The 27867-nt window shown below is 69.9% G+C and overlaps 7 protein-coding genes across 10 annotated transcripts; 2 read left to right on the top strand and 5 right to left on the bottom strand.

The window, feature by feature from the left end:
• Positions 1-884: 884 nt before the first annotated feature.
• On the top strand, positions 885-3441 carry AIP (AHR interacting HSP90 co-chaperone). Of its 3 annotated transcripts, XR_015258768.1 has the most exons (7): positions 890-1076; positions 1220-1399; positions 1699-1887; positions 2073-2249; positions 2354-2495; positions 2605-2861; positions 2971-3441. XR_015258768.1 is itself a non-coding variant. In XM_086749755.1 (6 exons), the coding sequence occupies exons 1-6, from the start codon at positions 978-980 to the stop codon at positions 2675-2677; spliced, it is 852 nt and encodes a 283-aa protein (XP_086605881.1). In that variant the 5' UTR covers positions 885-977; the 3' UTR covers positions 2678-3441. The 3 variants fall into 3 exon arrangements, 2 of the variants coding, with proteins under 2 accessions (XP_086605881.1, XP_086605880.1); XM_086749755.1 differs by having other exon boundaries at positions 885-1076; positions 2354-2487; positions 2605-3441; XM_086749754.1 differs by having other exon boundaries at positions 2605-3441.
• A 653-nt stretch (positions 3442-4094) lies between these two features.
• Positions 4095-13763, bottom strand: PITPNM1 (phosphatidylinositol transfer protein membrane associated 1). The gene is made up of 23 exons (XM_086749713.1): positions 13509-13763; positions 12920-13134; positions 12717-12838; positions 10606-10827; positions 10173-10487; positions 9839-9934; positions 9577-9684; positions 9406-9467; positions 9083-9327; positions 8656-8845; positions 8413-8520; positions 8144-8301; positions 7872-8038; positions 7353-7523; positions 6973-7122; positions 6722-6870; positions 6531-6641; positions 6262-6378; positions 5898-6046; positions 5667-5816; positions 5230-5413; positions 4943-5071; positions 4095-4839 (listed from the first exon to the last, which is right to left on the bottom strand). Exons 1-23 carry the CDS (start codon positions 13584-13586, stop codon positions 4573-4575), a joined length of 3663 nt encoding a protein of 1220 aa, XP_086605839.1. The 5' UTR covers positions 13587-13763; the 3' UTR covers positions 4095-4572.
• Positions 13764-14263: 500 nt separating this feature from the next.
• CDK2AP2 (cyclin dependent kinase 2 associated protein 2) lies at positions 14264-15279 on the bottom strand. The gene is made up of 4 exons (XM_086749776.1): positions 15044-15279; positions 14844-14944; positions 14612-14744; positions 14264-14495 (listed from the first exon to the last, which is right to left on the bottom strand). Exons 1-4 carry the CDS (start codon positions 15132-15134, stop codon positions 14428-14430), a joined length of 393 nt encoding a protein of 130 aa, XP_086605902.1. The 5' UTR covers positions 15135-15279; the 3' UTR covers positions 14264-14427.
• An 892-nt stretch (positions 15280-16171) lies between these two features.
• Positions 16172-18588, bottom strand: CABP2 (calcium binding protein 2). 2 transcript variants are annotated; one of them, XM_086749753.1, is made up of 8 exons: positions 18253-18588; positions 17890-18059; positions 17654-17813; positions 17492-17522; positions 17241-17375; positions 17040-17149; positions 16803-16950; positions 16172-16728 (listed from the first exon to the last, which is right to left on the bottom strand). In XM_086749753.1, exons 1-8 carry the CDS (start codon positions 18508-18510, stop codon positions 16703-16705), a joined length of 1038 nt encoding a protein of 345 aa, XP_086605879.1. In that variant the 5' UTR covers positions 18511-18588; the 3' UTR covers positions 16172-16702. The 2 variants fall into 2 exon arrangements, with proteins under 2 accessions (XP_086605879.1, XP_086605878.1); XM_086749752.1 differs by having other exon boundaries at positions 17658-17813; positions 17890-18027.
• A 440-nt stretch (positions 18589-19028) lies between these two features.
• Positions 19029-21320, top strand: NDUFV1 (NADH:ubiquinone oxidoreductase core subunit V1). The gene is made up of 10 exons (XM_086749744.1): positions 19029-19097; positions 19167-19249; positions 19346-19516; positions 19592-19775; positions 19864-20053; positions 20191-20403; positions 20484-20650; positions 20734-20815; positions 20893-21038; positions 21129-21320. The coding sequence occupies exons 1-10, from the start codon at positions 19029-19031 to the stop codon at positions 21210-21212; spliced, it is 1389 nt and encodes a 462-aa protein (XP_086605870.1). The 3' UTR covers positions 21213-21320.
• A 272-nt stretch (positions 21321-21592) lies between these two features.
• NUDT8 (nudix hydrolase 8) lies at positions 21593-23306 on the bottom strand. Its single transcript, XM_086749764.1, has 4 exons — positions 23070-23306; positions 22865-22997; positions 22152-22229; positions 21593-22052 (listed from the first exon to the last, which is right to left on the bottom strand). Exons 1-4 carry the CDS (start codon positions 23276-23278, stop codon positions 21813-21815), a joined length of 660 nt encoding a protein of 219 aa, XP_086605890.1. The 5' UTR covers positions 23279-23306; the 3' UTR covers positions 21593-21812.
• Positions 23307-24295: 989 nt separating this feature from the next.
• MTCH2 (mitochondrial carrier 2) lies at positions 24296-27641 on the bottom strand. Its single transcript, XM_086749758.1, has 13 exons — positions 27488-27641; positions 27323-27407; positions 27122-27228; positions 26958-26984; positions 26314-26367; positions 26165-26222; positions 25991-26042; positions 25828-25887; positions 25338-25431; positions 25195-25242; positions 24969-25036; positions 24627-24702; positions 24296-24501 (listed from the first exon to the last, which is right to left on the bottom strand). Exons 1-13 carry the CDS (start codon positions 27572-27574, stop codon positions 24415-24417), a joined length of 903 nt encoding a protein of 300 aa, XP_086605884.1. The 5' UTR covers positions 27575-27641; the 3' UTR covers positions 24296-24414.
• Between the last annotated feature and the right edge of the window lie 226 nt (positions 27642-27867).

Genomic DNA, 27867 nt, shown 5'->3' with positions numbered 1-27867 from the left:
ACCCAAAACCTACCAAAGCCTCCCCGGGGCCGCCCTCACCACCAGCACGGGGTGAAGCCCCAAGACCCCCGGCACGCCAGCGCCCATCCTTGGGCCGCTCCGGTCCCCGGGAGGGGAGAGCCGGGGAGGAGGGTACGGAGGGCAGCGTCTGCAGGTGGCTCACCGCGGTGCATGCAGGTGGCAGCGCCTCGCGGGGACCGGCAGCACATGGCGGTGCCGCCCGCGCTGCCGGCAGGTGCGGCCCCACGCCGGCTCGGCGGCGCGGGCAGGAAAGAGGCGGTTTTTTCTTCCCCCCCCCCGCGCCGAGGCGAGGACCCGGCATCGGCATCGACCGCGCGCGGTTCCCCAGCCACCTGCGGTGCTACCGATAACAGCATGTTCTCGCACAACAGCGTCTGCCCGCCGTGAGGCCGCTGAGGGGGGCGCAGGGCTGACGCAGGCACCCGCTGGCTAAGCCAGGACTGAGCGCCAGCCGAACCCGACGGGCACAGGGGGTGGAAGGGGACAGGAGCTCCCTCGAGGTCTCGGTTGCGGTCAAGGATGGCGCTGAGCTGCCGGACTCCGTTGGCGCCAGCCCGGCCGGTGGGACGCGGCGCAGGGCAAGGCGGAGGTGACGCGGGAGATGGGTTCGTGCTGGGTGCATCAAAAGCACCGTGAGAGCCACAAATTGCGATGGCGGGGGAAGGACTCAGCGACCCGCGGTGGTGATGGACTCACGCGCGGTTTTTATTCCCGAATTCCTCCCAAAAAGCGCTCGGGGCGCGGCGGGAATCGAACCCGCGGTCTCCCCCGCCACACCCCCGCGCTGGCCCCACCCCCTGCGCCGAGACCACGCCCCATCCGCCCGCAGACTCCGCCCACCCCCCCGCGGGGGCGCGCCCTCCCCGCCGGCAGGTGGCGCCGCCGCGCGGCCGCCTCCCTCCGGAAAGAGCCGAGCGGTGGCGGAGGCGGCCGAGGCGGGGCGGGGCGCGGGGACGATGGCGCAGCAGGTCGAGCAGCTGCGGGAGGACGGCGTGGACAAGGAGGTGCTGCGGGAGGGCACCGGGCCGCTGCCCGACTTCCGCGACGGCACCAAGGTCAGGGCCGCGCCGCCGCCTGCGGGGCTGGGGCGGGACGGGAGGGTAAGCGGTGCGGAGGGACGGAATGGGCGAGGCACGCATGCGCAGTTCCCCCCCCCCCCCACGGTCGCCATGGCGACGCCGCGGCCTACTTCTCACAGGCCACCTTCCACTACCGGACGCTGCGGTGCGGGGATGAGGAGACGCCGCTGGACGACAGCCGGGCGCGGGGGAAGCCCATGGAGCTGATCGCCGGCAAAAAATTCAAACTGCCGGTGTGGGAGGCGGCGCTGCGGACCATGCGGCCGGGGGAGCGCGCCCGCTTCCGCTGCGACACCAAGGTGGGCGGGGCCGAGCTGGGCGGGGCGGGGTTTGTGCCGTTTGGGGGGCGTGGTTTGCTCCTGGGGGCGTGGTTTGTTGGGGTTTAGGTGTGGTTTGCTGGTTGGGGGCATTGTTTTTTGGGTTGGGGGTGTGTTTGGCTGATTTGTGGGCGTGGTTTGCTGGTTGGGGGGCGTGGTCTGATCACAGGGGGCGTGGCCCACACCCAGCACAGTGTGGGGGTCCCGGTCCCCCCCATCCCCAACGCGACCCCCCACCCCGTCCCAGCACCACGCACCCCCCTCTCCTCCCGCCCCCGCAGCACGTGGTGCTCTACCCGCTGGTGTCCAAGAGCCTGCGCAACATCGCGGCGGGGAAGGACCCGCTGGAGGGGCAGCGGCACTGCTGCAGCATCGCCCAGCTGCACGAGCACTACTCCCTGGGCTACCCCGACCTCGACGAGCTCCAGAAGAACCCCCAGCCCCTCATCTTCGACATCGAAGTGCTCAAGGTGAGGCACCCCCTCGTGCCAGCCCGGGGAGGGGCGGACGAGGCTGCCCCAGCCCCGGGCCGTGGGGGAGCTGGGGGACGGCCGCCAGCACGCCCCAGCCCCGAGCGGAGGCTGCGGGCAGGAGGGCGCTGGGGCTCTGTCCCTGCCCGGAGGCTGGCTCTGCCCGCGTGACGGGGTGCTGGCAGGTGGAGGCGCCCGGCTCCTACCAGCAAGACCCGTGGGCCATGACGGACGAGGAGAAGCTGCAGGCCGTGCCCCTGATTCACAAGGACGGCAACGAGCTGTACCGGCAGGGCAAGGTGCGGGAGGCAGCTGCCAAATACTATGACGCCATCGCCTGTCTCAAGAACCTGCAGATGAAGGTGAGGCTCCCCAGCCCCTCTCTGGGCTGCACGCGGGTCTCCCCGCATCCCTCCTGGAGCGTGGGAGCATCCCCTCACCGTTCTCCCTCCGTCTCGGCCTGCAGGAACAGCCCGGCTCTCCCGACTGGATCGAGCTCGACCAGAAGATCACACCCCTGCTGTTAAATTACTGCCAGTGCAAGCTGCAGTGCGAGGAGTACTACGAGGTGCTGGATCACTGCTCCTCCATTCTCAACAAGTACGAGGGTAAGGAACTGCGGGGCTGGCTGCGGTGGGCACCGACGGGGCGAGCAGGTGCCGGGGAAGCCCCCCAGCCCAGATTCTCCCCCTCAGCCCAGCATCTTCTCTCCCCCAGACAACGTCAAGGCTTATTTCAAGCGGGGGAAGGCCCACGCGGCGGTGTGGAACGTGTCGGAGGCGCAGGCTGACTTTGCCAAAGTGCTGGCCCTCGACCCCTCGCTGCGCCCCGTCGTCTCCAAGGAGCTGCGGAGCCTGGAAGCGCGCCTGCGCGAGAAGGACGCCGAGGACAAGATCCGCTTCAAGGGCATCTTCTCGCAGTAGAGTCCGCGGCCGCAGCGGAGAGCCCAACGCTCTCTGGACAGGTTCTTTTAGGTATTCCACATGTGGAATGGTCATTGATGTTTATTAATGTTTAATACAGATTTTACTTATTTGAAGTCCATTTGAGGCGGCCCGGGAGCTCACCGCGGCCGCTCTTAAGTCGCAGTGTTAAGCAGCGCACAGCAGTCGCAGCGCACGGGTCAGGCGCAGGCTGAAGGTGAAGCTCCTTAGACTCACGCTCATCGTCACGCCAGGGAGGGACGCATGGGGTGACGCGAGCTCAAGCCCGCTGCTCTCTGCCAAATTTATTTTATGCGTTGTTTCGTGGTTTTATACTTTTATGTTGGGCTGAGCCACCGCGCGCGGGGCTGGCCGAGCTGTTTACAGCCACGGGGGCACCAGTGCCAAGCCTCGGCGCCGGCTTTTACCCCTTCGTGCCTGTGCTCCGCGCCACGTCCTGCACCGTCACTTCTGAAGGCTGCTGCTATCGTCCCAAGCCCCGTTTCCTGTATACTACGTCATCGTGTCAGCGTCGGAAATATTTTATAGAGAATAACTGCTTGTTACCGCTATCTATAGCAAACTGGCCGCGCTATGCCAAGATAAACAGAAGTAAAACCCGTCAGAGGCACCTGGTCGCTTAGAAAAATGGCTGTTGTTGGGGTAAAGGCGGTAAAACAAAGCTGCAGGCGGGGCGGAAAACAGCTCAGGGGGGAGGGAGCCTGGCAAGCCCTGGCCCCGAGGCCTTGCAAACTCGCTGCAACAGTGAGCCCCTACATGCTGCGGTGAGTGCTCTCCCTGTCCTGGATGCGTTAGAGCTGTAAAGGGCTGTTCTGAGGCGCGGAGCTGCGTCCCAGGCTCGCGGTGCGAGAGCAGCTCTAACGCACGCAGAGGCTCTTGCCGCGCGCCCGCCGTGGCCCCGTGCGGCAGAAACTCAAAGCTTGGCCCCGCGCCGCTGCCGCACCCCAAACCCCACGGCCCTCGCCCCCTGCCCAGCCTGAAGGTGACGGCAGGGTGGCCCAGCTGCTCCGGCCACAGTAGCGCAAAAAGTTTAACCGCTGACACGACGTACGGCATCAGCGCGTCACCCGAGAGCAGCGGTGCAGCCCAGAAACACCCCAGGCTGTATTTTTCGTCAAAGAGAGAGTTTTTTTTTTCCCTGCCATGATGTGTCCTAAATTGCTCGTGACCCAACTGCTGTGCCCTAAGGCCGCCTCCCTGCCTGACACCCATGCCGTCTTCCGCGACCGGCGGGAACAGAGCGGACACGCGGGCCGCGGCGCCTCGTCTTTGCATCGCTTTATTTCACATCGCAAGGGAACGAAGAGCACGGAGGAACCGCTTTTGAATCCCGGCCCGTCCCCTGCCCCACGCCTGGCGACACCGAGGGGAAATAAATAGGTGGGGAGCAGGGAGGTGCCGCTCGCGCGGGGGCTTAACCACAGCCCCCCAGTGCTGCCCAGGGACAGGGGAGCAGCGCACCAGTTCTGCCCAGCAGCGGCTCTGCGGCCCCAGAGGAGCCGGGGAATTGGGCAGCAGGGCGGAGGCAGAGCTGGGGGGCAGCAGGAGGGACCCCGGGGTGGCCCTGGCCGTCGGGGCGGCTCGGAGCGCTCTCTCCTAGGGACCCTCGGTCTCCGGAGCCCCAGCGCCCTCGTCTCCTTCCTACGGGCTCGCGGCCCAGCGCCGGCTCCGGCCCCAGGCGCTCCTGGCTGGGAAACGGAGGCCGCGGCGGAAGCGGGGGATGGCGGCGGCCGTGCCACCCTCACTCCTCACCCTCCAGCTTGAGGCTGACGCTGCGGGGCTTGGCCCGAGGCAGGCCGGGGGGCGCCGCTGGGGGTCCCCCCTCCCGCTCCGCCTGGCTGGAGCCCCGCGACCGCAGGAGCTGGCTCTGCTTGCGTAGGAAGTCGACGGGCGCCGGGCAGCCGTAGGTGCCTTTGCCCAGCGCCGGCCGCGGGGGTCCCTTGGGGGAGTGGGCCAGGGCCGCCGCTTCCAGCTGGGCCAGGTGGGCTACGTAGCCCTCGGACAGGAACTGCGGGACGTGGGGACAGCCTCAGCCGGCAGCTCCGGCCCCCACAGTGGGGTCAGCAACTGGCCCCTGCAGCCCCAGCCTGTCCCCAGCCCCACCACCGTACCTGGCACTGGTTGTAGAACTTCTTGACGGCCCGGCCCACGATGTAGATGTGTGCCGGCGCGAGCCCCAGCGAGCTGTAGACGGAGACGTCCTTGGTGGAGCCGTAGCCCGCCACGATGGTGATCTCCGCCTGCCCACGGACGGGAGCATTAGGGCAGGGAGAGACCCTTCCCGCAGCTCCACTGACCCCCAGGACAGAGGGGCACGAGCTGCGGCACAGCCCACGCTCCCCCTCCACCACCACCCATCGGTTCCGGGTCCCCACCCCGCCGGCGTCCCCATCCCCACCTCGGTGCGCAGGCTCTGGAGGAAGGCGGCTTTCTGGCGCAGGGGGTCGTGGGTCAGCCCGTCGCAGAAGGAGACGGCGCCGTGGGGAAAGTTGTGCTGGGAGAGCCAGGCCACCACGCGGTGCTTCTGCATGTCGGGGCGCCCCGTCACGTAGATGATCATGTAGCCAGAGTCTTGCCAGTGCCTAGAAGGGGACACACGTCAGCGCCAGGAGCCCGTATGGGGACAATCCTGCTGGGGGGAAACCACCGAGCATCTCCCAACACATCACACATGGGCGCTGGCCTCCAAAACCTGCTGGGTTTGGGGGCTGCAGGAGATCCCCCAGCTCGTCCCTGCGAAGGCAGCCCCCTACGATGCCCCCGCCACCCAAACTGAGTTGTCACCATGCCGTGAAAGGAGGGGTGGGCTGTCCCCACCGTGAGAAGGGCACCTACCGTACGACATCGACAGCCCCCGCCCGCACTTTGGGGTCGCTGCCCATGATGGAGACGCTGGCGGTGAAGGAGCCGTCGATGCTGAACACGACCGACTCGGTGCCCCGGGCCACCACCGTCAGGTACGCCTCGGCGTAGCTGTGGTCCCCCCTGGGACGGGAAAGCGGGGAGGCTCAGCGCTGGCTCTGCCGAAAGGGCTGGAGGAGGAACCGAGAGGGCGCCGCATCTCACCTGACCACCATGCGCACGGGGTAGATGCCGATGGCCAGAGCCTTGTCCGGAGGGATGGTGAAGGTCAGGCGCCCGCTGCCGCTCGTCACCTCGGTGCCGTAGTACAGCCACTTCCCCGAGAGCGGCTGCGTCATGATGTAGATGTCCACCTGGGAGCGGCAGAAGGGCTGAGCACGGACTGAACCTACGGATCCTGCTACGTCCCCACCCTACAAGTCCTTACCACCCTCTCCCCCCGTCCCACAAGGTCCTGTAGGGTCCCGTTCAGCACATCCCTTCCCCTGCGTGGGTGACGCCGGCCCGGTGCCCCCTCCCGGACGTCCCCACCCTGTTTGACGGGGTCCCGGTGTCACCCCAGCGGTACCTTCTCCCCCGTCAGCGTCACCACGTCCAGGGGTCCATACATGAAGCGCCCGCTGAGGACCTGCGCTTTGCCCTCGCACACGATGACGTCGCTGGCCCGGTGGTTGGCTGTCACGTTCTGCAGGGACACGGGGGGCTCAGCACCCGAAGGAGCCCACCGAGGGGGCACATGAGGAGCAAACCCTCCCAGCTGCATCACCCCACGGCCGGGGGTCCGCCCGGGCACCCAGGGGTGCCCAGCAAAGGGTCAAGCTCCTGCTGGCCACGTACCCGGATCTTCACTTGGGTGCGCTTGCGCTGCCACTTCTCCCGGGGGATAGCGGGGCTGTAGATAGAGCTCTCCTCGCTCTCCGCCGGCTGCGGGCCCTCCTTCTCCATCACCTGCCGAGCGGCACAGCCCCAGCTCAGCCTCCGCCGGCCCCGCGTGAGCCGTGCCGCCCGCCCTGCCGCACCCGCCGTACCTGCCGCAGGATGAAGGCCACCACGTCGGAGGACTCCCAGTAGCTGGCGTGGAAGAGGTGCGGCAGGGTGATGGTGGGGAAGGCGGTCAGGGCGTCGGGGCAGTACAGCGAGTAGTCGATGCGCTTGGGGCCCCACCAGCGCTCCAGGACTGGGGGGGGAGAGCTGGAATGAATCTGTCCCCGGGACTTCACCCCGCATCGCGCACCCCGAGGTGCCAGCGTGGGACGGGATGAGCAGGGATGGCCCTTACTCTTGACGACTTCGGTGGTGCTGGCAGGAGTGGGGGGCTCTCCTGGCTCGTTGCCCTTCCAGAAGCCCCCGAAGCTGCCGGTGGGGGTCGGGGGGGCGGCCACATCCACCTCAGGCAGGAACAGGGCAGAGTGCATCTGCAGGGCCTCCGCTGCGGAGAGAGACCAGTGAGGCCACCCAAACCCCGCTGGGGACGCCAAACACCCTGGGACCCCCCTCCAGCAGAGCCCCAAAGGGGTGGCGAAGGCTTGGACATCACTTTGCCCCCACCCCAGTCAGGCTCCTGCGGTGCCACGGGTGCTCTGGGCACCCTGGCACCATTCCGGAGCCCCCAACGCACCCCGGGGTGCCCGGGACCAGCCCGGCGCGGGAGCCGCTCACCCAGCAGAGAGGAGGTGCCGTCACCCAGGGGGTACTTCTGGTAGCGGGGCACGCTGAGCGGCGGGACGGCGTGGAAGGCCTTGGCCAAGAGGGGCTCCAGGCGAGAGGCGCAGGGGTCAGCGGCGTGGAAGAGGTTGTAGATCTGCTCGCAGGCGGGACGCAGCTGGGCCACTGGGGCAAGAGAGGGGGGCATCAGGGCTGCCCCACGACAAGGAACCCGACTGGGAGCTCAGCACCCGGGGAGGAGAAAGCGGGACCCAGCAAGAGGAAAGGCTGGGGAGGCAAATCCAGGAGAGCGGTGACAGCCAGGGGAGAGGCTGGGGCTGGCACAGAGCAGGGAATGGGGACGCTCGGGCACACGCCAACACCGACACCCGCGCAGCCAGGGCTGGGCGTGCAAGGGGCTCAAAGCGGGGCGCTTTGGGGAGGTGCTGGGGGGAGCAGGGCTCGGGGACGAGGGCTCGAGCCCCACGGGGAGGGTGGTCAGGGGCTGGCACCGGGGCTGGCGGGGGTCCTCACCGTCCAGAGCGGGCATGACGGTCTTGCGCAGCGCGAGCACCAGCCCCAGCGGGGAACCAAAGAGGAAGAAGCCAGATACCTTAAAGTCGAGGCGGGTGCTCGCGCCCTCCACCCCATCACCGCTCCGCAGTGCCTCTGCCTCCAGCGGGGCCTCGCTGCCCTGCAGGCTGGGACAGCGGGGACAGTGGGCACGGGGAGGGACAGCATCGTCCCGCTCCAGCGTTCCCGCGGGGACGGGCCCCGGCGCTGCCACCCGTCTCCCTTGTCCTCACCTGCACGAGGAGCTGTGATGGTGGCTGTCCCCCTGCTCCCGGCAAGGCGGCTGCGCCCCCGGCTCCGGGCTGGCCTGGCCCGATCCCGACGCTCCGTCCGCCCCATCGGCCAGTGGGTCCCTGCCGCCGCTCAGCTCGGGGGAGACGGGCTCTGTGTTCTGCGAAGGGAGAGGCAGCGAGCCCCCGGCCCCAACTTAGCCGCCACTGGCACCCAGGGGGTGATCCCCCTTTCCCACCATCCCCGACCCCGGCCGGGTGCCGGCACTCACCAGGCTGCCACGGCGGCTGCTGCTGCGGCTGCCCCCCGAGCCCAGCCGGCTCTGGCAGAGCGCGTCGAAGCCCAAGATGCCGCCCACGCAGTCCCCCAGCAGCACCACCTGCAGACAGCACGCACCCGTGCCGAGGGCGAGGAAGGACGGAGCCCCCCGCGCCCTCTGCGCGGCGGAGAAACGTGGTTCCTGGCAGAGCCGAGCCCCAGCTGGAGCAAAGCTGCCCCCCAAATCCTCTCTCACCTGGCCGCAGAAGCCGGCCCCCTCGCCGGAGCGCAGGAAGGCGCTGTACGCCTGGTTGGCGCGGGCGACGACGGTGCCCACGGCGTGCTGGTAGCTCCCCGAGGAGGTGGCCAGCAGCGGGAGGGCTGCCAGCGGGATGTGGTCCTGGCTGCTGGACAGGCTGTCCCTGTCGTGGCTGTAGGGGCTGAGCCTGAGGGGACACGGAGGGGAGGATGAAGGGGGCCACCCCAATGTCTCCATCCCACCGCACAACGCTTGCTCACCCCAGGAGTTATCCCCATCTCATCGCTCATCCTGGATGCCACACCAGGAGAAAGTCCCCTCTCCGAGGCCACCACCTCCCTGGTCCCCTCCCACAGCTCTGAGGTGGTTTCCAGGGGGGACAGCCCCCTCCCCACCCCACGGCACATGGTGCTGCCATCCTTACTTGGAGACGAGAGCGTAGGCAGCGGCGCAGATGGGCGGGCAGGGCACGAGGCGCAGCGCCACGTGCCCCAGCGCCTCGGGGAAGTGGACGCGGGTGACGGCGTCGAAGGTGGCCGCCAGTGTCTGCACGTCCGCCTGCTTGGAGCCCGGCTCGCCCGCTCCCTGGTCCAGGATGTTGCCGCTGTGGAGGATGAGGAAGAGAGCGTGGATCCGGCACGCCTGCGCCGCGTTGTCCACCGAGCCTCCCTGCGGGAAGGAGAGCGCTGCCGTCGGCACCCGTGCCGGGGCGCAGGGCCCCAGGGGTGGGACGAGCGGGGCACGCACCTCAGGGAAGCCGGGTGTCCCCAATCCTTCACCATCCGCCTTGGCGACGCTGGCTCCGTCCCCTGCGAGCACACGGCCCCGGTGAGCGTAGCTGGGACGTCCAGGTGGGCGTGGGCCCCCTCCCAGGACACCCACACCGGCATTTGGGGCCGGGGCCCCCCCGTCGCTCACCCAGCGCCTCGTCCAGCTCTGCCGGCCGCTCCAGCGTGTCCAAGAAGTCATTGGAGCTCCACTTTGTCATCTCCTTCGCAAAGACCTCGTCGCTGTCGGACAGATCCTCTGTGGTGGCAGGGAGGGGGCTGTGGGTGGGGGGAGCACCCATGCACCCACACCCCCACCTCAAGAGCCCCCCTCCAGGTGCATCCAGCCCACCTCGAGCCGGCACCTGGCCCCCACCTCCGAAACGCTGAGCCACGGGGCTGCCCCTCCGTACCATGGGCATCGAAAAACTCCTCTTCGGAGCTGTTCTCGGAGTCGCGGGCAATGTTCTGCATCCGCCACTCGGACAGGCTCTGAGGAGACACCCCCCCTGCCACCGGCGTGGGGTCAGCACCCAGAGCCCCCTCCCAGTGAGACCCTGCTCCTGCGCAACAGCTCCCCCCTGCTCCTGCACCGAGAGCCCCCCCCGGAGACCCAGAGCCACCCGTGGGGCGCCCAGAGCCCCAGGCCAGGGAAGAGAGGGTCTCCCGATGCATTTCCTACGCAGAACATCAGCAGCTGGGGGGTTGGGGGTCCCCATCCCACCCACGCAGGACCTGGACTCTCACCTCCATGCTGGGAAGAGTAGGAGGACCGGGAAGAGGTGGACCACTGCTTGGCAAAGGCATCGTCAGGGGAGGAATCGGCCACCCCCTGCGCCTCGGTCCCCTCCTGCCCGCTGGCACCCCCCAGCTCCGGACGCCCCTCGGGGCTGGGCGCGGCGGTGGGGGGCTCCTCAGCCTCGCCGCACTTTGCCATCTTCTGAGCCAGCATCCGCGCCGTCTCCTCCTCCAGCTGCCGGATGTCCTCCATCGTCAGGTCCGTCCACTCGTCCTGCCAGCACCACGCCTGGCGATGGGCGCGCAGCATCACCTTCCGCAAACCTGCGACAGGGGGACGGGGCGGGGAGCGAGCCCGGCACGGCCCTGGGGCTCCCCAGATCTGTCCCCCCACACCCGCAATGCCGAAGCGTCGGCGTCAAGAGCTCCCCACCGCACTCACCCACGTCGTGGATGAACTGCTCGATCTTGGACTGCATCCCCCAGTAGCGAAACTCCACCTTGCAGAGTTTGTAGGCGCACATCAGGGGCCCGCCGGCCGCCGTCTCCAGCCAGTCGTCCCCCAGCGGGCCCCGGCCCGTCTTGGCCGAGTGGTAGAGCTTGGGGTCCTCCTCGGGTTTGTATTCCCCGGGGGAGATGGGGTCACGCACGATGTCGATGGTGTCTGCGGAAGGAACGGCGCTCGTCAGCCTGCAGCGCTCAGCGGGAGGACGAGAGCCCCCCGTGGGCAGAAAAGTGGGGAAAAACGCACAAAAATGATTCCCACACACCTCACGCCTGACAACCGGTAGCAAATGCTCCCTGTCCTGTGGCTGTAACACCAAAAGCACCCCTGGGTGCACCCAAACGTGTCCCGTCCCCGCACGGGGGCCTGATCCGGCGCCCCAGGGAGCGGCGCAGCGCGGCTGCAAGGGGCACCGGGGGCCACGGGGGGAGGCGGCGAGGCGCGCGAAGAGCCGGGGCTGACACACATACGCGCATTAGCCAGGAGATTTGGCAGCTGGGAGAGCGGCCCCGGCGACCCCGGGGAACGCAGAGGCTGGTGCCGAGGACGAGCCGGATGGAGTGGCTCGGCGCAGAGGCGGGCCCCGCCAGTTGTCCCTCCAAAACACGAGGATTCCCCAAGAACGGAGCACGGCAAAAAAACACCGCGTGACCCAGGAGGAGCCCGCGTCGAGCCTGGGGCTGCGATGGCAGCGTTCCCCTCTCCCCAAATGGGGGTGGCCTCCCCAAACCGGAGCATGGCTCAGATGGCACCCAGGAAAATGATCCAGCGGACCCTGGGGGGCTATTTGGGCCCCTCCGTAGCCGCGCCACAGAAACGAGAGAGGCCCCCAACCTGCGAAACCACCGCTGCCCAGCCCCAGGCTGACACACGGCACACGGCCCGGCCGCAACGGTGAGGCCAACGTGAGCCCTTAAATCGGTGCCGGCCGAGCAGCTCAGACGGTGGCACGCCGCGGTGGGCGGCGAGGAGCCGGGACAGGACCCGGTGGCCTCCAGCAGCGTCACTCATGCGATGACCAGTGGGTCTGTTTGCTTTTACTGGGAGAAAACCGGCCAGGACGCAGTTATCCCTGCGGTTTGCCCCGACAGCCCAGGCCACGTTAGTTCACTGCCCTTTGAAACGCGAGATGGAGTTTAAATCTGTCACTGCTGCGGGACACCGAGCGAGAGCTGGCAAAGAAAATCCCAGCGGGGTCCGTGGCTGGGCTGCTCCCACCCCAGCCCCGCTCCCCGTGGGAGGCTGCACCACCCGAGACGCAGCGTGCCCTGCGGAAAGCCCGTGGGACGGGCACTGGGGTGGAAAATCCGGCGGGGCAGCAGGCAGCGGGCACAGAGCCGTGCCCTTTCTACTGTCCGCTCGGCCCCAGCCGCTGCCCAGCGGTGACAGGGGTAGAATTTGTCCTCCCTGGCCCAAGCCACCAGCATCCCGGCCGGACACCCCCAGTGCCGCAAGAGCCAGCGAGAGAAATAGGTCAGATGAATCATTTCCTCCGAGTGCCTATTTTAGGCCTCCATTTTAAGAAGTAGCGCGTCACGCTCTGCACTCCAGCGCCTAAAACAACCAGATTGACACTGCCGGGAAAGGGAGGCTGCAGCGGCGGGGGCCGAGCCCCTTGGCGAGGGAGGAATCCCACCCCGGGCTGCCGGCTCTGCCCGCCAGTCCCCCCGGACCCACAGAGCGTTCTGGAGCGAAGCCCTGGGGAGCAGGGGAAGCAGGGCAGGGGGTGGGAAAACGAGGACGTGCTTTTCCAGCTCCCCTGCCTCCAGCTGATCCAAAATGCTGTGCAGGAGCGCGGCGCGGGTTCCCACGTACACGCGGAGAGGGGCTGGGAAGGCAAAGCCGCGCGAGACCGCATGGGACAGGGGCTAGGACGTGGAAGGAAGGGCAGCAGGCACCAGGAAGGGGAGGGCTGCAAACATACAGGCAAGGGCAGAAGGCAGAGGACGAATTGTTCCCTAAAATATCTTTAATGCAGACTTCTAGTTTAGCAGCGCTGCCAAGGGAGCGGGCAGGGAGCTCGGGGCAGAGAGCGGCGCCGTACGCACCCAAAATCCTCTGCCTCTTCTCGGCCACGCTCAGATTGAAGACGTTGGTCTGCTGGCCCGCGTCCGGCCGGTAGTACGTTTCGATCTCGATGGAGAACTTCTCCACGAAGGGGCAGGTGTACCTGGGGGGCGCACGGGGACGGGGCTGAGCCCGGCGGCGCGGCTGGCCCCGGAGCCCACCCCAGAAGCCTGCCGGGTCCCACCTGGTGCGGGTGTAGGGGTAGGCGTTCCAGGATTCCTCCTCCACCTGCAGCGCAGCTTTGGGGAGCAGAGCCCGAAACCAGCTGGGGATGTGGGAGCCCACGTGGTAGATCTTGTGGGTGTACTGGCCGCTGCCGCCGGGGCCGTCGCTGTAGGGCCGGTTGGCCAGGATTTCCACCCCGCTGCCCTCGCCGCTCGATTCCTCCCGGCTCTTCTTCTGCGGGGAGAGCCGCTGGGTGAGCGTGGACCCCCAGCACTGAGACCCACCCGTCCCCAACGCCTAGCACCCCACAGGCCCCCAAGTCTCCATACCTTCCCTTCGCCCTCTTGCAACCCCCAGCCCCATACCTACTCGCAGGACCCCCTGCTTGGCTCTGTGTCCTCAAACCCACCCAAGCCTCAGCGACACCCCTGCACCCTGCCAAACCCTCGGGGACAGCTGCAGGCCCCCTGCACCCCCCAGGGCCTGTCATGCGCAGCCCGACAGCCCCCTACACCCCCAGGCTCCATGCTCAGCCCCCTGCACCCCCCAGGCTCCAGCCCCACAGCTCCCCCCAGCCCCCCATGCTCAGCCCCACAGCCGGGCCCTACCTGGATCATGTAGAGCTGGGCCACCTGGTACTCCTCCAGGCTCATGGGCAGCAGGATGTGGTACTCCTTGATGAGCATGGCGGCGGGGGGCAGCGCCCGCGGGGGCGCGGGGCCGCCAGCCCGGCTCGGCTCGGCTCGGCTCGGCCAGGCCCGGCTCAGCCAGGCCCGGCCCGGCTCCCGCTGCGACGCTGCCGGGCCCGCCCCGTTCCCATGGCAACGCGCCCCCCGCCCGCTCGGCCCCGCCCGCCGGCTTTCGGCTCCGCTCGGCTCCTTTCGGTTCGCTTCGGCTCCGCTCGGCTCTTTCCGGCTCCGCTCGCCCCCGCCCCGCCGAACCGGCGCTGCTCCGAACCGGCCCCTCGGCTCGTGACATCACAGCCCGTTCCCACGGAGACGGCCGTGACGTAGAGGGGGTGGGGGCGTGACGTCAGAAGCCAGAAGCCGGCGAGCGCCGCTGAACGGTTATTCCGTGTGCCCCCCCCCAACTACTCAGAAAAATTAGGGGTGGTTTTTTTTGGTTTTTTTTTTTTTTTACTAAAAAAAGCCCCTTTTTTAAAGCGTTAAAAGAGAGTTTTGCTCATTCCCGCACCTCTCAGCCCAGGGCGCAGCTCCGGGACCCCCCCCCTCCACACCCCAGCCCAGCCAGGGTCCTTCCCCAGTGCCCCCATTACCGGCTGCAGCCCCCTCGGGGCACAGACTCCCCCCCCACCACCCCGGGACCCCCACCCTCCCCCCGAGGCAGAGTCCCAACCACAGCCTTTATTTATAAAAACAGGCATTTATAAAGAGAGCAGAGGGCGCGGGGCAGGGGGCACGGGCGGCACGGCAGCCCCCCCCTCGGCCCCCCTCCTCCCCCCCGCCGCCAGCGGGGCAGGGCCAGCGGGGGTCCCGGGGCGGCGGGGGTCCCGGGCGACAGCAGCCGTTACGTGCGGGCGTTTCGCTCTGTCTCCGCCAGGCACTCCCTGACCAGCGCCCGGGCGTGGATGATGCCTGTGCGGGGAGGGGGGAAGCAGAGGGACACCCCCACATCAGCCTCTTCCCCGGGGAGGGCGGGCAGCACCGGGGGGCACCCGGCGTCCGCGTGTCCCCCTCTCCCGGTTCCGTACCCCGTTTCAGCCGCTCCATGGCACTCTTGCTGCCGGCGTAGGTGGGCCGGATCTCCTTCCCCATCTCCTCGATGACGGAGAGCAGGTCGGTGTAGGTGCTCTGCGAGCCCTGAGCCCCGGGGGGCTTCATCGCCTGCAGAGCCGGGGCGGGGGGGGGGACGGACGGGACATACAGAGGGGGCTGAGAACCGGTCCCGGCCCCGGCCCCGGTTCCGCGCCCCCCGCACCTCACCTGCACGTAGCCCATGGACGGCGGCCCGAAGTCATTGAAGAGCGGCCGGAAAGGGGCAGCGGCACCGGGGACGGAGCCGGAGGGCGACGGGACGCTCGTGGCTGCGGGAAGCGCAGGGTTACCCGTTGCTCCCCCCCACCCTACCCCTTCCTCTCCCTTCCCCCGTTACCGGGATGGGGGGGGGGGGGGGGTGCGCTCACCGGCGGGCGGTGCCCCGGGCCCCGGTGGGGCCGGGCTGGCGCTGGCAGCTCCGGGAGTAGCGGGAGCGGGAGCGATGGGCTTGTAGGACATCCCCGACTGCCGCCCGCCGCTACCGGATTCCCCGGAGGAGCGGCGGCGGCGGGGGTCGGTGGGCAGCGCCCCCTCCCCACCCACCCCTCCGCGCTCGCCCTACCGGTTGAGCCGCCGCTGCCCCCCCCCCTCGTCAGCTCAACCCTCGTCCCCACACCCCTGACCCGCGGCGGCTCCGGTAACCGGTACCGGTAACGCAGGGCCCGCCGCGGCCTGGCCCGACCTGACCCGGCAACCGCCGCTCGCCCTGATGACGCCCGCGCGCGACGCCGCGCCGACGTCATCACGCCGCCGCGCCCCTCCCGCCCTCCCCTCCCGTCACCGTGGAGACACGCGGCGTCGGCTCCGCCCCCTCCCCGCCCCCCCCGGGCGCGAGACCAACGGCCGCCTCCTCCGGCGGGAAGGGAGCGGCGGGAAAGCGGGGGGGGGGGTACCGGTTCCTCATGGGGTGAGCAGGGCCCGGGGGGGGTCAGCGGCCCCCCGGCCCGGTACGGGTGAGGGAGTACCGGTTCCTGATGGGGCCCGGCGGGGGTCAGCGGCCCCCCGGCCCGGTACCGGGCGGCCGCCGTCGGTTGCTGGGACCCGGTGGTGGGGTACGAGCGACGCGAGACAACCACGGAGGGAACGGCCGCCAGCAAATGACATTTAAACTCAATGTAACGGCAAAGAGAAGTCCGTAGAGAAGAGTTTTTCATTTCAAAAGGACAAAGATTGAAAAAGTCCGTGCATTTGTTCAGACACCTACCCCCGCAAGCGGGGAGCGCAGCCGGGAAGCAGAGGATTTCCTTAGCTCAGAGGTGCAAAAATTACCCCAAACTGGGCCCAGGGCAGGGAGCCTGCCCGGCCCTGCCCGCAGCGGAGAACGCCAGCGCTTTATTCCCGGCTTCCTTCCTCGAGGGAGTCCCGCTGCCGAAGCCCCGAGGAGTCTCCCCAGCGCCGGGAACGGGCCGGAGCGTCCGCGAGGGCCTGCGCCGGCCCGGGATGCGGAGGGATGGTTCACCCGCGCGGGACAGGACAGAGCAGGGTCTGGGGTAGGTCTGAGCTCAAACTGCCGTAACGGAGAGGACAGGCTGTGTAGGGTCAGCCTGAAACCACAGCGTGGAGGGAGTGGGGTCAACGCGAGGCGTTCGGCGTGGGACGCGGAGGTCAAAATGGAGGGTAGAGGGGTGAGAGGGCTGGGGGAGAGGGGATCGGCTCGTTTGAGTTTTGGGGTGAAGTCAGGGTGGGAAGGGGGAGGCTACGGGGCAGGGAGCAGGAGAGAGCGGAGATCAGGGCAAAAGCGGCCGATGCCCGGCTGAGTCTGTGCCGAAAACGGGCCCGGCGTTGGCCCCAGTGCCTCACACCGTAGCTGGACTTCAGCGGCCGGGAAAGGCGTTTGCCCGAGGGGGGCTCTGAGCACCTCCGGCGCTGAAGAAGCGAGGGCCTTGCCCCGGCTCAGGCGCCGCGCTGCGCCGGCACAGCTCTGGCGGCAGCAGCCGGAGCCGGGCGTCTCCTCCACGGTCGTCCCCCCCCCTCCTCATCGTAAGGCACGGCGGGGGGCTCGGGTCCTGTGTTGGCACGCGCCGTCCTCAGCGCGACATCATCCGCACAAACTCTGCCGGCAGAATACGTACAGAACATCCCGAATATTCCCGGGGGTGTTCCCGGCCCCCTCCCCGGCCCCCCTACCTTCAAAGTCCACCAGGCCGTCCCCGTTGAGATCCACGTCCTTGAGGATCTCGTCCACCTCGCGGTAGTTGAGCTGCTGCCCCAGCAGCTTGCGCATGGCCTCCCGCAGCTCCGCCATGCTGATCTGCCCGTCCCCGTTGGTGTCGAACTGCACGGCAAGCTCCCGTCGGCGCCGGCCGCCCTCGGCGTGCCAGCAACGCGCTGTCGTGTCCCACTCCCCCGTCCCCGTCCCCTCACCTCGCGGAAGGCGTCGCGCAGCTCCTTGATCCCGATCATGTCTGCCGTCTCCGCCAGCATCTTGGGGCCCATCAGCTCCACGAAATCGTCAAAATCCACCTTGCCCCCAGCTGCAGCAGAACGGGGCTGTCACCGGGAGGGGGGATCACCGGGCCGGCTGCCGGTGGGACGGAGGGGACCCCCCCGCGCCCCGCCACGTACTGATCTGCTGGGAGAGCTCGATGAGCTCCATCTCGGTGGGCATGTAGCCCATGGTCCGCATGCACTCGCCCAGGTCCTTGTAGCTGATGTAGCCGTCGCGGTCCTTGTCGAACTCCCGGAAGGCCTGCTTCAGCTCTGCGGCGCCGCCGGCACCGCCACCCACCCGTCACCCCGCTGCAGCCAGCGGAGCTCCCGACCGGGGCAAAGACCCCCCCCGCCCGCCCGCCGCCCTCAGCCCCGCGCCTCCTCACCTTCGATCTCTTCGGGCCGCAGCTCTCGGTCCTGGGAAAGAGAAAGCGGGAAGAGCTGAACGAGGGGCCCTTCCACGTGGATCCCCCACAGGGATCCTGCTCTAAATCCCCCGGCGCGGCGCCGGGTGCGGCGGGCGCGCGGGGAAGGGGGGGGACGGGTGCCCACCAGCTGGGTGATGGCGATGCTCTGCCGCAGGAAGATGCAGGCCGGCCCCACCAGCCCCTGCAGCACCGAGTAGCTCTGCAACGGCGGGGACTGGGCCGCCTCCGCCGCCTCCTCGGGGTCACCGGGTGCCGTGGGGCCGCAACGCGGCTTCCCGTCCTGCGGGCAGAGCGGGCGGCGGCGGCGTGGAGGGAGGGCGCCGAGCCAGGGCCCCCCCGCCCGGAGCCCGCCTTACCTTGGGGAGCCTCCGCTCAGGGGTCTTGGTGCAGTTGCCCATGGCTGGGGGTTGCCCCCGCGCTGCAGGACATGCCTGGCCCCGGGGGGCCGGCTGGCGCAGTCCCGGGGGCCGGGGGGGGTGCGACGGCGGCCGTGGCTGCGCGGGGATTTGAGGTTTTTATGGAATATCTGGGGATATGCAGGGCAGGCGGCAGGGGGGGGGGCGCCGTGCCCGCGCACACACATAATCCTCCGGATTATTCCGCGCTCGGCCGCTCTGCTCCAGATGTGGGGAGCCGCCCAGCTGTTCCCCGGCCCCCCCCCAGCCTCTCCGCAGGGCTCCCCCCAGCCCTGCCGTACCCCTGCCCTCATCCCGGGTTACCTGCCCAAAAACGGGGGGCGCCTGCGGCCCCGGCTGCTCGGCGGCCCACCGACGCTCACCGGGGGACGCGCTGCCACGGCTGGGCTGCCCCGCTGCGCCCGCGGCGCCGGGACCCCCCCGCTCCCCGAATCGCGGGGTCGTGCGGCCGCGGCGGCCGCTCCGCTTGCCGGGACCGCGGGGGCGAGCGCTGCCCCGGCAAGCAGGGGGCACGGGGCTGGCGGCGCCCCGCCGCTGCGGCCCGCGGAAGAGGAAGAACATGGTGCCTGCCGCCCCGTCCCGCCGCCGCCGCGCTGCCGCCCGCTCCCTCTCCGCACCCCCGGGGCCAGACGAGAGGGAAACCGGATCCCCCGGGGGCCGGAGCTTGCCCCGGCCCCGCTCCCTCGCCGGGACGAAGCCGCCGCCGGTGACGGGGGGGAACGTGGCACCGAAATGGGGGAGCGGCCGGGGGAGAGGGGCCCGGGGTGGGGCGGCCCCCCGGGGCGCTGAGGGGGGTCGGAGCGGGGCGCCCCGGGGGGCGGCCGGGGGCCTCCGGTTTCAGCTCTCGAAACCCGACCCGCGCCCGGCCGCGGGGCACGTGGCACCGCGCCAGCCTGGCCACGCCCCCCGCCGACATGCCACGCCCCCGCCGTGTGGCCACGCCCCTCCCCCCGCGGGCTGCAGCCCCGCTCGGCGGCGTCGCGCACGGCGCTCCCCGCTGACGTCACAGCCGGCGCGCCGCTGCGGGGGCGCCTGAAGGTGACGGTGGTCCCGGTCCCGGTCCCGGTGCCCGCCCCGCCATGGCCGCCCGGCAGCTGCTGGCGCTGCGGCGCCTGCCCGCCGCCGCCGCCTCCTCCGCCTCCTTCTCGGTGAGCGGGAACGGGGAGGGGGGGGCCGGTACCGGTATTACCGGTGCTGAGTCCGCGTTCTCCCCGCAGACGGCGCCCAAGAAGACGCAGTTCGGGTCGCTGCGCGACGAGGACCGGATCTTCACCAACCTCTACGGGCGGCACGACTGGAGGTGAGTACCGGGGGTGGCGGGAGGGGGCCCGATCCCGGCGCTACCGGTTCTCGGTGTTACTGGGTCCCGGTGCTACCGGCCGCGCCGTGCCCGCAGGCTGCAGGGCGCCCTGCGTCGCGGTGACTGGTACAAGACAAAGGAGATCCTGCTCAAGGGGGTGGACTGGATCCTCGGCGAAATCAAGGCCTCGGGGCTGCGGGGCCGCGGCGGCGCCGGTTTCCCCACCGGCCTCAAGTGGAGTTTCATGAACAAACCCCCGGATGGCAGGTGAGACCGGTAACGGCACCGGTGCGGCCTCCCTCCCCGCCGGGAGCCTGGCCCTGACGCCGCCCGCTGCCCCAGACCCAAGTACCTGGTGGTGAACGCGGACGAGGGGGAGCCGGGCACCTGTAAGGACCGGGAGATCATGCGCCACGACCCCCACAAGCTGGTGGAGGGCTGCCTGGTGGCGGGCCGCGCCATGAGCGCCCGCGCCGCCTACATCTACATCCGCGGCGAGTTCTACAACGAGGCCTCCAACCTGCAGGTGAGCGACGGGGTGGAGCGCGGCGGGGGGCGCTCCACCGAACCGGGACGGGGAGCCCCCGGGCCCACCCGTCCCCTCCCCGCCGCAGGTGGCCATCCGGGAGGCGTACGAGGCCGGGCTGCTGGGGCGGGACGCCTGCGGCTCGGGCTACGCCTTCGACGTTTTCGTGGTGAGGGGCGCCGGAGCCTACATCTGCGGGGAGGAGACGGCGCTGATCGAGTCCCTCGAGGGCAAGCAGGGCAAACCGCGCCTCAAGCCCCCCTTCCCCGCCGACGTGGGTACGTTCCCGGCTCGCGTGGCGGCGCCAGCCCTAATTTCCAGCTGCCGCGCAAGAGCGGGACAAAATGTTGGCGACCGGACAAAACCGGTTGTCCCCAGGTAGAGCGTGGCCACTGAGAGCTCCCGCTGCTTCCAGGTGTCTTTGGTTGCCCCACCACGGTGGCCAACGTGGAGACGGTGGCCGTGGCCCCCACCATCTGCCGGCGCGGCGGCGCCTGGTTCGCCGGCTTCGGGCGGGAGCGCAACTCGGGGACGAAACTCTTCAACATCTCGGGTCACGTCAACAACCCCTGCACCGTGGAGGAGGAGATGTCGGTGCCGCTGAAGGAACTCATCGAGAAGCACGCCGGTAAGCGCCGCGGGCCGCCGAGCCGCGCCGGGCCGGCGCCGGGCCCGCCTCAGCCCGTCTTGTCCCCCCCTCTCTGGCAGGGGGTGTCCGCGGGGGCTGGGACAACCTGCTGGCCATCATCCCGGGGGGCTCCTCCACGCCGCTGCTCCCCAAGTCGGTGTGCGAAACCGTGCTGATGGACTTTGATGCCCTGGTCCAGGCGCAGAGCGGGCTCGGCACGGCCGCCGTCATCGTCATGGACAAATCGGTAAGGGAGGAGCCCCCTGCCCGGCCCCCCAGCCCGTGCCGCAGCCAGACCCTCACCCTTCCCTCCCTCCTCCCCCTCCCCAGACCGACGTCATTAAAGCCATCGCTCGCCTCATCGAGTTTTACAAACACGAGAGCTGCGGGCAGTGCACCCCGTGCCGGGAAGGTGAGCGGGGCGGGGGCTGCGGGGTGGGGGGGCTGCGCCGCGGACCCCTCACGCTCACGGCTGTCCCCTCCCCGCAGGCGTGGACTGGATGAACAAGGTGATGGCGCGCTTCGTGCAGGGCGACGCGCAGGCGGCCGAGATCGACGCGCTCTGGGAGATCAGCAAGCAGATTGAGGGCCACACCATCTGCGCCCTGGGCGACGGCGCCGCCTGGCCCGTGCAGGTGGGGGGGACTTGGGGCTGGGGGGGGGGGGGGGGCAGCGGCCTTTCCCCCCCACCCCCGTTAACTCCGTCCCCTTTGCTCCGCACGCAGGGTCTCATCCGCCACTTCCGACCCGAGCTGGAGGAGAGGATGCGGCGCTACGGGGAAGCCAAAGCCCGCGCGGCGTCGGCGTAAGGAGCTGGCGGTGGCGCTGCTGGCTCCTGCTGGGGCCGGGGGGGCTTCCTGGGGGCGAGGGGCTTCTCGCAGCAGTTGGGGGTCCCTCAATAAACGCTGCTGCGCTCACGGGCTCCTCTGTGCCGGAGGGATTGCCGCAGCTCCAGGGATTGGGGGATACACCCAAACCGGGGATCCTGGCTTCCCACGAGACCCCCACCGGGGCTGGGTAGGGGGAGAGGCGGTGGTCGTGGGGCAGCAGCCCCCCGGTGACCCCACGCTCCCCGTCACCGCCGTGGTGGCAGCGGGGCAGCTCCGGCCTGTACCAGTGCCGCTGTGACTTGGGGGCCGTGGCACAAGCGGTTCAAAACACGGGTTTGTGGTTTTTTTTTTAAATAAATCACAGTGTGTGACATCAGCCGTGGGCACGCGGAGCCCAGCGGGCGGCAGCACCCACGGGGGCCAGCGCGGTTCCCCCGCAGCAGCCCCCTCCCACCCGCCCCAACCCACAGCCGCGGCACGGGGAGCGCTCCACCTGTACGCTCCCCCCTCCCCAAAAAAAAAAAAAAAACCCCGTCACCGCGGGGCAGGCGGGGGCCACCCCGTCCCCTCCGGTGTCAGTCAGGCCGCGCTCCCCTCGCGGCGCCGGGCGGGTACGTGGGTTTTGCGGCGGTAGCGGTCGGGCGCCAGCAGCTCCAGGGTGAGCTCGGTGACGATGGCCGTCAGCCCCCAGACCCTGTGGGGGCCGTTGAGGAAGACGGGCAGGGTGTAGCCGTAGCGGCCGGCGGTGCGGAAGTGGGTGTAGCCCTGGTTCTCCTCCCGCAGGAGGTGAGCCAGGGGCAGCGCGAAGACCTCTTCCACCTGTCGGGCAACGGGCGGCCGCGGCGTCACCGGGCGCTCGCCCCGGGCGGGGGACGCGGCTGGCGTTGGCGCGGGGGGGGGGGGGGGGCGGTCACCCACCTCGTCGGGGTTGGGGTTCAGCGTCAAGGCCTCCAAAGGCCCCAGGTTGGCCACGACGGGAGCCACCATCTGTCCCTGCTGGGGACAGCAAGGGACGGGGGTGACAGCCCACCCCCCCCCTCCAAAGTGCCACCCGCCCGCCTTGACCCCCCCTCTATGCTTGTCCCCACTCCAGCACCCCTCACCCCTCGCCTGCAGCCAGCGCCCTGTGTCCCCGTCACCCCAAACTTGTCTCCTGCGTCCCTGCTGTCACCCCAACCCCACGTCCCCCTGTTCTCAACTCCACGTCCTTGCCACCCCCCCTGTCCTCGAGTCCTCGTCACCCCCATGTCTTCAGGTCCTCGTCACCCCCATCCTCATCACCCCCTCTCCTTGTCACCCCCCTGTCCTCGCTGTCCCCAGCCACTCCGTGCCCCCAACCACCCCCTCTCCTTGTCACCCTAAAACCATGTCCTTGTCACCTCCCTGTCCTCACCACCCCGTCACCCCCCCATGTCCTCACGACCCCCCTGTCCTCGCTGTCCCCAGCCACTCCGTGCCCCCAACCACCCCCTGGCCCCCTTGTCACCCCCTCTCCCTGTCACCCTAAAACCATGTCCTTGTCACCTCCCTGTCCTCACCACCCCCGTGTCCTCGCTGTCCCCAGCCGCTCCGTGCCCCCAACCACCCCCCCTGCCCCCCCGCGGTGTCCCCGTCCCCCCGGTGCCCGGTACCCGGTCGGGCAGCAGCCGCAGCAGCCCCCAGACGCTCGGGGGGCCCAGCGCCAGCCCCAGCTCCTCCCGCGTCTCCCGCAGCGCCGTGGCCACCGCGTCGCCGTCCGCCGGCTCCCGCCGCCCCCCGGGGAAGCTGCGTTAAGAGGCAACGGCGGCTGCGTTCAGCGCCGGCCCGCCCCCGGTGCCCGCTCCCCGGTGCCGGTACCTGACGTCGCCGCTGTGGGGCCCGCCCAGGCGGCGGGAGCGGAGCGTGAAGAGCAGCGCGGGGCGGCCCCGCACCGAGCACAGCGGCACCAGCACCGCCGCTGCCGCCGCCGCCCCCCGCTGCCCCGCCGCCGCCAACCGCGCCCGGCACCGCCGCTCGCTGCCGCTGCTCAGCAGCCCCCCGTCACCCTCCGCGCTCCCCGCCGCCATGGCGCCCGCACGGCGGGGAGGGGCGGGACCGGCCGGCACCCGCACCGCCCCCGGCACCCGCACCGCCCCCGGCACCGCCCCCGGCACCGGCACCGCCTCCCGGGCGGGCGACAGCCGCTGCCGGGCGTGCGAGCCCTGCTCCAGCCGTGCCACTCGCTCTCTACGTGTGCAACGGCCCCTCGGGCGGGCAACAGGCCCTACCGGGTGTGCAACCAACCGCGCTGCCGGGTGTGCAACCCTCCCGACGCGTGTGCAACAATCCCGCTGGGTGTGCAACCCCCACGACGCGTGTGCAACAGCCCCTGCCAGCTGTGCAACCGCACTGCCGGGTGTGCAACGGCCCCTTGGGTGGGCAACAGCCCCGCTGGGTGTGCAACCAACCGCACTGCCGGGTGCGCAACCCTCCCGACGCGTGTGCAACAACCCCGCTGGGTGTGCAACCCTCCCGACGCATGTGCAACCGCCCCTGCCAGCTACGCAACCCCCCGACGCATGTGCAACAGCCCCTGCTGGGTGTGCAACCCTCTTGCCAGGTGTGCAAACCTGCCACTGGGCATGCAGCCCCTTCGCCGGGCGTGCAACCCTCCATCCAGCTGTGCAACCCCCCATCCAGCTGTGCAACCCCCCATCCACACCCTTTTCACAGCCCAGACGTCCCCCCCGTCCCCAGCCGCGCGTTCCCCCTTTCCCCGCGGATCCCGCAACACCCCGGCGGCTGCCGCACCCGGTGGGACGGATCCAGTCTCTGCCCCCCGTCGCCGCGGCCCCCCCCGAGGCACGCGAGGCGGGGTGACGAGACGCAGGCGCTGCCGGTCCCCGCGGGGACAGGACAGAGGTGACGGCGTCCCCCGGGACCGATCCAGCGCCCGGCCCGGCTGACGGCGCTTACGGGGGATCGCCGGGCTGGCAAGAAGGGGTCGGATAAACCATCAGGGAATAACGGGGAGGGGGGGAACGCTGGAGAGCGGCCAGCCCCCTCCCCAGGAAGCCCACGACAGACACTCTCACACCTCCGCCTTCATCTCTCATCATTAAATGATTTTTAAAAAAAACTGTATAGAAATCACCACTCTCTCATAATTATTTTGCCTCCAGGACCCGGCATCGGCTTCCCGACTCCGCTCTCGGCTCCAGCTTCAGCGAAACCTCCTCTCCTCCCACACGTATCGCTTCCCTGCGGGCACCTTGCGGAAGAACAGGCTGTTCCCTCGGCTCATGTTGCCCTGCAAGGGGGAAGACGGCCACCGCCGGGTGAGTCGCGGTTGCCCCGAGCCCCGGCAGGACCCCCGCCCCGCTCCCGCTCGGCTCTTCCCCGCGGCTGGGCGGCATTCCGGCGCTGCCGTCTCACCTCCCGGTGCAGCTGGCTCCAGCAGTCCAGCCAGGAGGAGTAGGTGGGCGCGTAGGGGAGGAGACCCCCGGCCAGCCTGGGGAAGGGAGATCCACAGGGAATTATTTCCACCCAGGACGGAGCCGGCGGGGCAAGACCCGTCCCCTCCGCACCCCAAAACCCAGCCCTTCCGAGGCCGCGCGTCCCCACTGCCGACCCCACAGCGAGTTTGCCAGCCGGGAGCTTCGGAAAGGCAATTTCGGGAGGCGACGCGGCGCGCAGGGACGCGGCTGTCGCCCGTGCCAGCTCGCCCCGGCAGCGAGGAGGAGGAGGAGGAGGAGGGGGCGGCAGCGGCAGGCTCACCCGCAGTCATTCACGGCCATCAGGTTGGAGACCAGCACGAAGGGGTAGGTCAGCATGCTGGCGAAAAACTGCGAGGGGGAGAGAGAGCAGGGCTGGGCGACAGCGGCACGGACGACGGGAACGCGGCGTTTCCCCGCGGAGGAAGAGGATTCAGTCCTCTCCTCCCTCCCCGCAGCGGCACGGCGTCGCGCACGCCCGCGTATGCGCCCGCGCAAGCTGTACCCACCCCGGTGACTGCCTGCGAGTAGCTCTTCATCTCGGTCATGGTCGAGACCTGCGGGGGGGGGGACACAGAGAAGGCACCTTCAGCCCCCCCGCGCCGTCCCCCGCGCCGTCCCCGCCTCGCCCCGGGGGGCGCGCAGCCCCTACCCCGTTCTCCAGCGCGTAGGTGTTGATGAGGTAGGCCAGCATGTTGCAGAGCCAGAGCGAAAGGATGTCCCCGAGCAGGCGGGGGATGAGGCCGCTGGAAGAGAGGAGGGAACGCGAGCCTAGAACCCGGAGCCGGCCGCGGCGGGGACAGCCGGGTGGGAACGGGACGGAGCGAAGGGGGAAATCTCAGCCTTGGGAGTGGGGATTTTGGGATGCAGGCACAGCGGGGAGCGGCCAGAGGGACCCAAAACACCCCCCCCAGCCCGCGCTCCCGCAGAGGGGTCACCGCGCCTCCGCTCTTTTTAACGTCCCCAGGCGCTGGATGTCACCCACGCGACGCAGGGCCGGCGGCTACGGGGCAGGGGCTCGCCGGATCCGCGCCGGGAAGCCCCCCGTCCCAGGGAGGGCAGGACCAGAAACCGCGAGCCCCCGCGGCGGCCGAGCGAGGCCCGCGGATTTTGGGGAGAAGCCCCCCATCCTCAGCACTCACGCGAAAAAGCCCAGGACGCCCTCTTCTCGGTAAATGGTGGCGAAGGCGCTTAGTGTCCCGCTGGGTTGGGGAGGAAGAGGAGGAGGAGGAGGAGAGCGTGGCGGTTAGAGGGGACCCCGCAGGCCGGCAGCCCCCCCGCTGCCGCCCCCGCCCCGCGCCGTACCTGTACTTGGTCTCCCGGCCGATGAACTGCACCATGCAGCGCAGGGTGATGACTGCGGGCACAGACGGGTGCGGGGGTCGGGGCGGGGGGAGCACAGGGCCGCCGCGTCACCGGGCCCGCGCACCAGCTACGGGGCAGGGGGGTGAGGGGTCCGGTGGGGGGGGGGGCGCCTACCGTGAAAGGGGTGGGTGATGAGGGTGGCGGCGGAGCGAGCGACCATCTCTCGGGAGGTCTGGGGGAGAAAGGGGCTGTCAGGGGAGGGGGCCGGGCGACGGGGACAGCGTCCCGCCCAGCACCCTCCTCCTCCCCCTCCTCTTCCTCACCTCCTTGATGACCTGCTCCAGCGACGACACCGGCTCCTTCTTGCTGGCTCCAGGCTGGAGAGGGAAAGAGGTGTCAGGTGGGGAACAAACACCCCAAAAAAGGCTAGGCAGCCCCCCCGGAGCCCTCTGCGCCTCTCCCCAGGGACAGCACCCGATGGCGGGCCGCTTCTGGGGAGAAGGAAGGGAGGAAGGAAGGCAAGGGGGAAAGGCAGGGGGAAAGGAAGGGAAGAAGGGAGGAAGGAAGGGGGAAAGGAAGGGAGGAGGAAAGGCAGGGGAAAAGGAAGGAAAGGGGAAAGGCAGGGAGGAAGGAAGGGAAGGGGGAAAGGCAGGGGGGAAGGAAGGGAAGGGGGAAGGCAGGGGGGAAGGAAGGGAAGGGGGAAAGGCAGGGGGGAAGGAAGGGAAGGGGGAAAGGCAGGGGGGAAGGAAGGGAAGGGGGAAAGGCAGGGGGGAAGGAAGGGAAGGGGGAAAGGCAGGGGGGAAGGAAGGGAAGGGGGAAAGGCAGGGGGGAAGGAAGGGAAGGGGGAAAGGCAGGGGGGAAGGAAGGGAAGGGGGAAAGGCAGGGGGGAAGGAAGGGAAGGGGGAAAGGCAGGGGGGAAGGAAGGGAAGGGGGAAAGGCAGGGGGGAAGGAAGAGCCTTGCACCCACCTCAGCCTGCTCGGCTTCCTGGTACCGCTGGGGAGCAAAGGGCAGGGTGAGCGGCGCGGCGGGGGACGGGGGAGACCCCGGCAGCGCCGCAGGGACCCCCGCAGCGCAGGGCCGGGGAGACGCGGGGGCGGCAGAGCCCCCCGCCCCGCTCCCGGTCCCGGTACCTGCAGCACTTTGCCGTGCACGACGGTGCCGATGGCGCTGGAGCAGAGGCGGGGGGCGAGGCCTTTGAAGAGTCCCGCTCTTCCGTCGACCTTCACGATGTGCTTGGCTGGGGGGGGGGGGAAGGGTACCGGGGGGGGCCCGTCACGCCACGCGGGGCGAGGGTCACGCGTGGGGGGGGGGGAAGGGGGGGGCAGACTCACCGTAAGCGAAGAGGCCGGGCAGCTGGTAGACCTGGCGCCCGAAAATGTTCCTCCCCAGCGTGGGGGGCAGCGGCTCGTAGCCCACCTGCGGCGGGGGGGACAGGCAGCCTGCAGCCGGTACCGGGCCCGGTGCGCCCCCGGGAGCGGCTGCCGCCCCCCCCTTACCTGCACCAGCACCTTCACGTACATGAGGGGCTGCGAGAGCACCGTCAGCCCCGAGCCCAGCAGCACCTGCGAGGCCGCGTCCGCCATGGTGCCGCTCCGGCGTCACGGCCCAGAAGGACACGGCCGCCGCTTCCGCTTCCGCCCTCCCGGTACTTCCGGTGCGACCATCGTCTCTTCCGGACGGAGGGGAGCGGAGCGGGGGGCGGCCCCGCCGGGTCTCCGTGGCAACGGGGCGGGGGGGGGGGTAACGGGGCCTGGAGCGGCACCGCGCTCTACGGGCCTGAGGCGTCGCCGTGGCAACGACGGGGCCTGCGCCACCCACGGGGCCTGAGGCCTTACGGGGGCCTGCAGGCCTGAGGTGACGTCATGGCGCTTCAGCC

The sequence above is a fragment of the Chlamydotis macqueenii genome, chromosome 5 (genome assembly GCF_036417535.1).
Source record: "Chlamydotis macqueenii isolate bChlMac1 chromosome 5, bChlMac1.mat, whole genome shotgun sequence".
NCBI classification, from domain to species: Eukaryota; Metazoa; Chordata; class Aves; order Otidiformes; family Otididae; genus Chlamydotis; species Chlamydotis macqueenii.
The sequence above is the reverse complement of the archived record's forward strand: the minus strand, read 5'-3'. Positions and strand labels throughout refer to the sequence as shown.

Excerpts from the sequence above, each read along its gene's own strand:
- AIP (XM_086749754.1), top strand. The coding sequence starts at position 978 with ATGGCGCAGCAGGTCGAGCAGCTGCGGGAGGACGGCGTGGACAAGGAG. Across the intron at positions 2,250-2,353 it reads TCAAGAACCTGCAGATGAAG|GAACAGCCCGGCTCTCCCGA; the intron begins GTGAGGCTCCCC and ends CTCGGCCTGCAG. Across the intron at positions 2,496-2,604 it reads CATTCTCAACAAGTACGAGG|ACAACGTCAAGGCTTATTTC; the intron begins GTAAGGAACTGC and ends TCTCTCCCCCAG.
- PITPNM1 (XM_086749713.1), bottom strand. The coding sequence starts at position 13,586 with ATGCTCATCAAGGAGTACCACATCCTGCTGCCCATGAGCCTGGAGGAG. Across the intron at positions 6,379-6,530 it reads GCACCCAAGTGAAGATCCGG|AACGTGACAGCCAACCACCG; the intron begins GTACGTGGCCAG and ends GTGTCCCTGCAG. Across the intron at positions 6,047-6,261 it reads TGACGCTGACGGGGGAGAAG|GTGGACATCTACATCATGAC; the intron begins GTACCGCTGGGG and ends TGCCGCTCCCAG.
- CDK2AP2 (XM_086749776.1), bottom strand. The coding sequence starts at position 15,134 with ATGTCCTACAAGCCCATCGCTCCCGCTCCCGCTACTCCCGGAGCTGCC. Across the intron at positions 14,745-14,843 it reads CGTCCATGGGCTACGTGCAG|GCGATGAAGCCCCCCGGGGC; the intron begins GTGAGGTGCGGG and ends CCGGCTCTGCAG. Across the intron at positions 14,496-14,611 it reads CATGGAGCGGCTGAAACGGG|GCATCATCCACGCCCGGGCG; the intron begins GTACGGAACCGG and ends CTCCCCGCACAG.
- CABP2 (XM_086749753.1), bottom strand. The coding sequence starts at position 18,510 with ATGTTCTTCCTCTTCCGCGGGCCGCAGCGGCGGGGCGCCGCCAGCCCC. Across the intron at positions 18,060-18,252 it reads CGCCCCCCGTTTTTGGGCAG|ATATTCCATAAAAACCTCAA; the intron begins GTAACCCGGGAT and ends GCATATCCCCAG. Across the intron at positions 17,814-17,889 it reads CTGAGCGGAGGCTCCCCAAG|GACGGGAAGCCGCGTTGCGG; the intron begins GTAAGGCGGGCT and ends CTCTGCCCGCAG.
- NDUFV1 (XM_086749744.1), top strand. The coding sequence starts at position 19,029 with ATGGCCGCCCGGCAGCTGCTGGCGCTGCGGCGCCTGCCCGCCGCCGCC. Across the intron at positions 20,054-20,190 it reads CCCCTTCCCCGCCGACGTGG|GTGTCTTTGGTTGCCCCACC; the intron begins GTACGTTCCCGG and ends CGCTGCTTCCAG. Across the intron at positions 20,404-20,483 it reads ACTCATCGAGAAGCACGCCG|GGGGTGTCCGCGGGGGCTGG; the intron begins GTAAGCGCCGCG and ends CCTCTCTGGCAG.
- NUDT8 (XM_086749764.1), bottom strand. The coding sequence starts at position 23,278 with ATGGCGGCGGGGAGCGCGGAGGGTGACGGGGGGCTGCTGAGCAGCGGC. Across the intron at positions 22,230-22,864 it reads TGCGGCTGCTGCCCGACCGG|CAGGGACAGATGGTGGCTCC; the intron begins GTACCGGGCACC and ends TGCTGTCCCCAG. Across the intron at positions 22,053-22,151 it reads TGAACCCCAACCCCGACGAG|GTGGAAGAGGTCTTCGCGCT; the intron begins GTGGGTGACCGC and ends GTTGCCCGACAG.
- MTCH2 (XM_086749758.1), bottom strand. The coding sequence starts at position 27,574 with ATGGCGGACGCGGCCTCGCAGGTGCTGCTGGGCTCGGGGCTGACGGTG. Across the intron at positions 26,043-26,164 it reads CATCACCCACCCCTTTCACG|TCATCACCCTGCGCTGCATG; the intron begins GTAGGCGCCCCC and ends CTGTGCCCGCAG. Across the intron at positions 25,037-25,194 it reads ACTCGCAGGCAGTCACCGGG|TTTTTCGCCAGCATGCTGAC; the intron begins GTGGGTACAGCT and ends TCCCCCTCGCAG.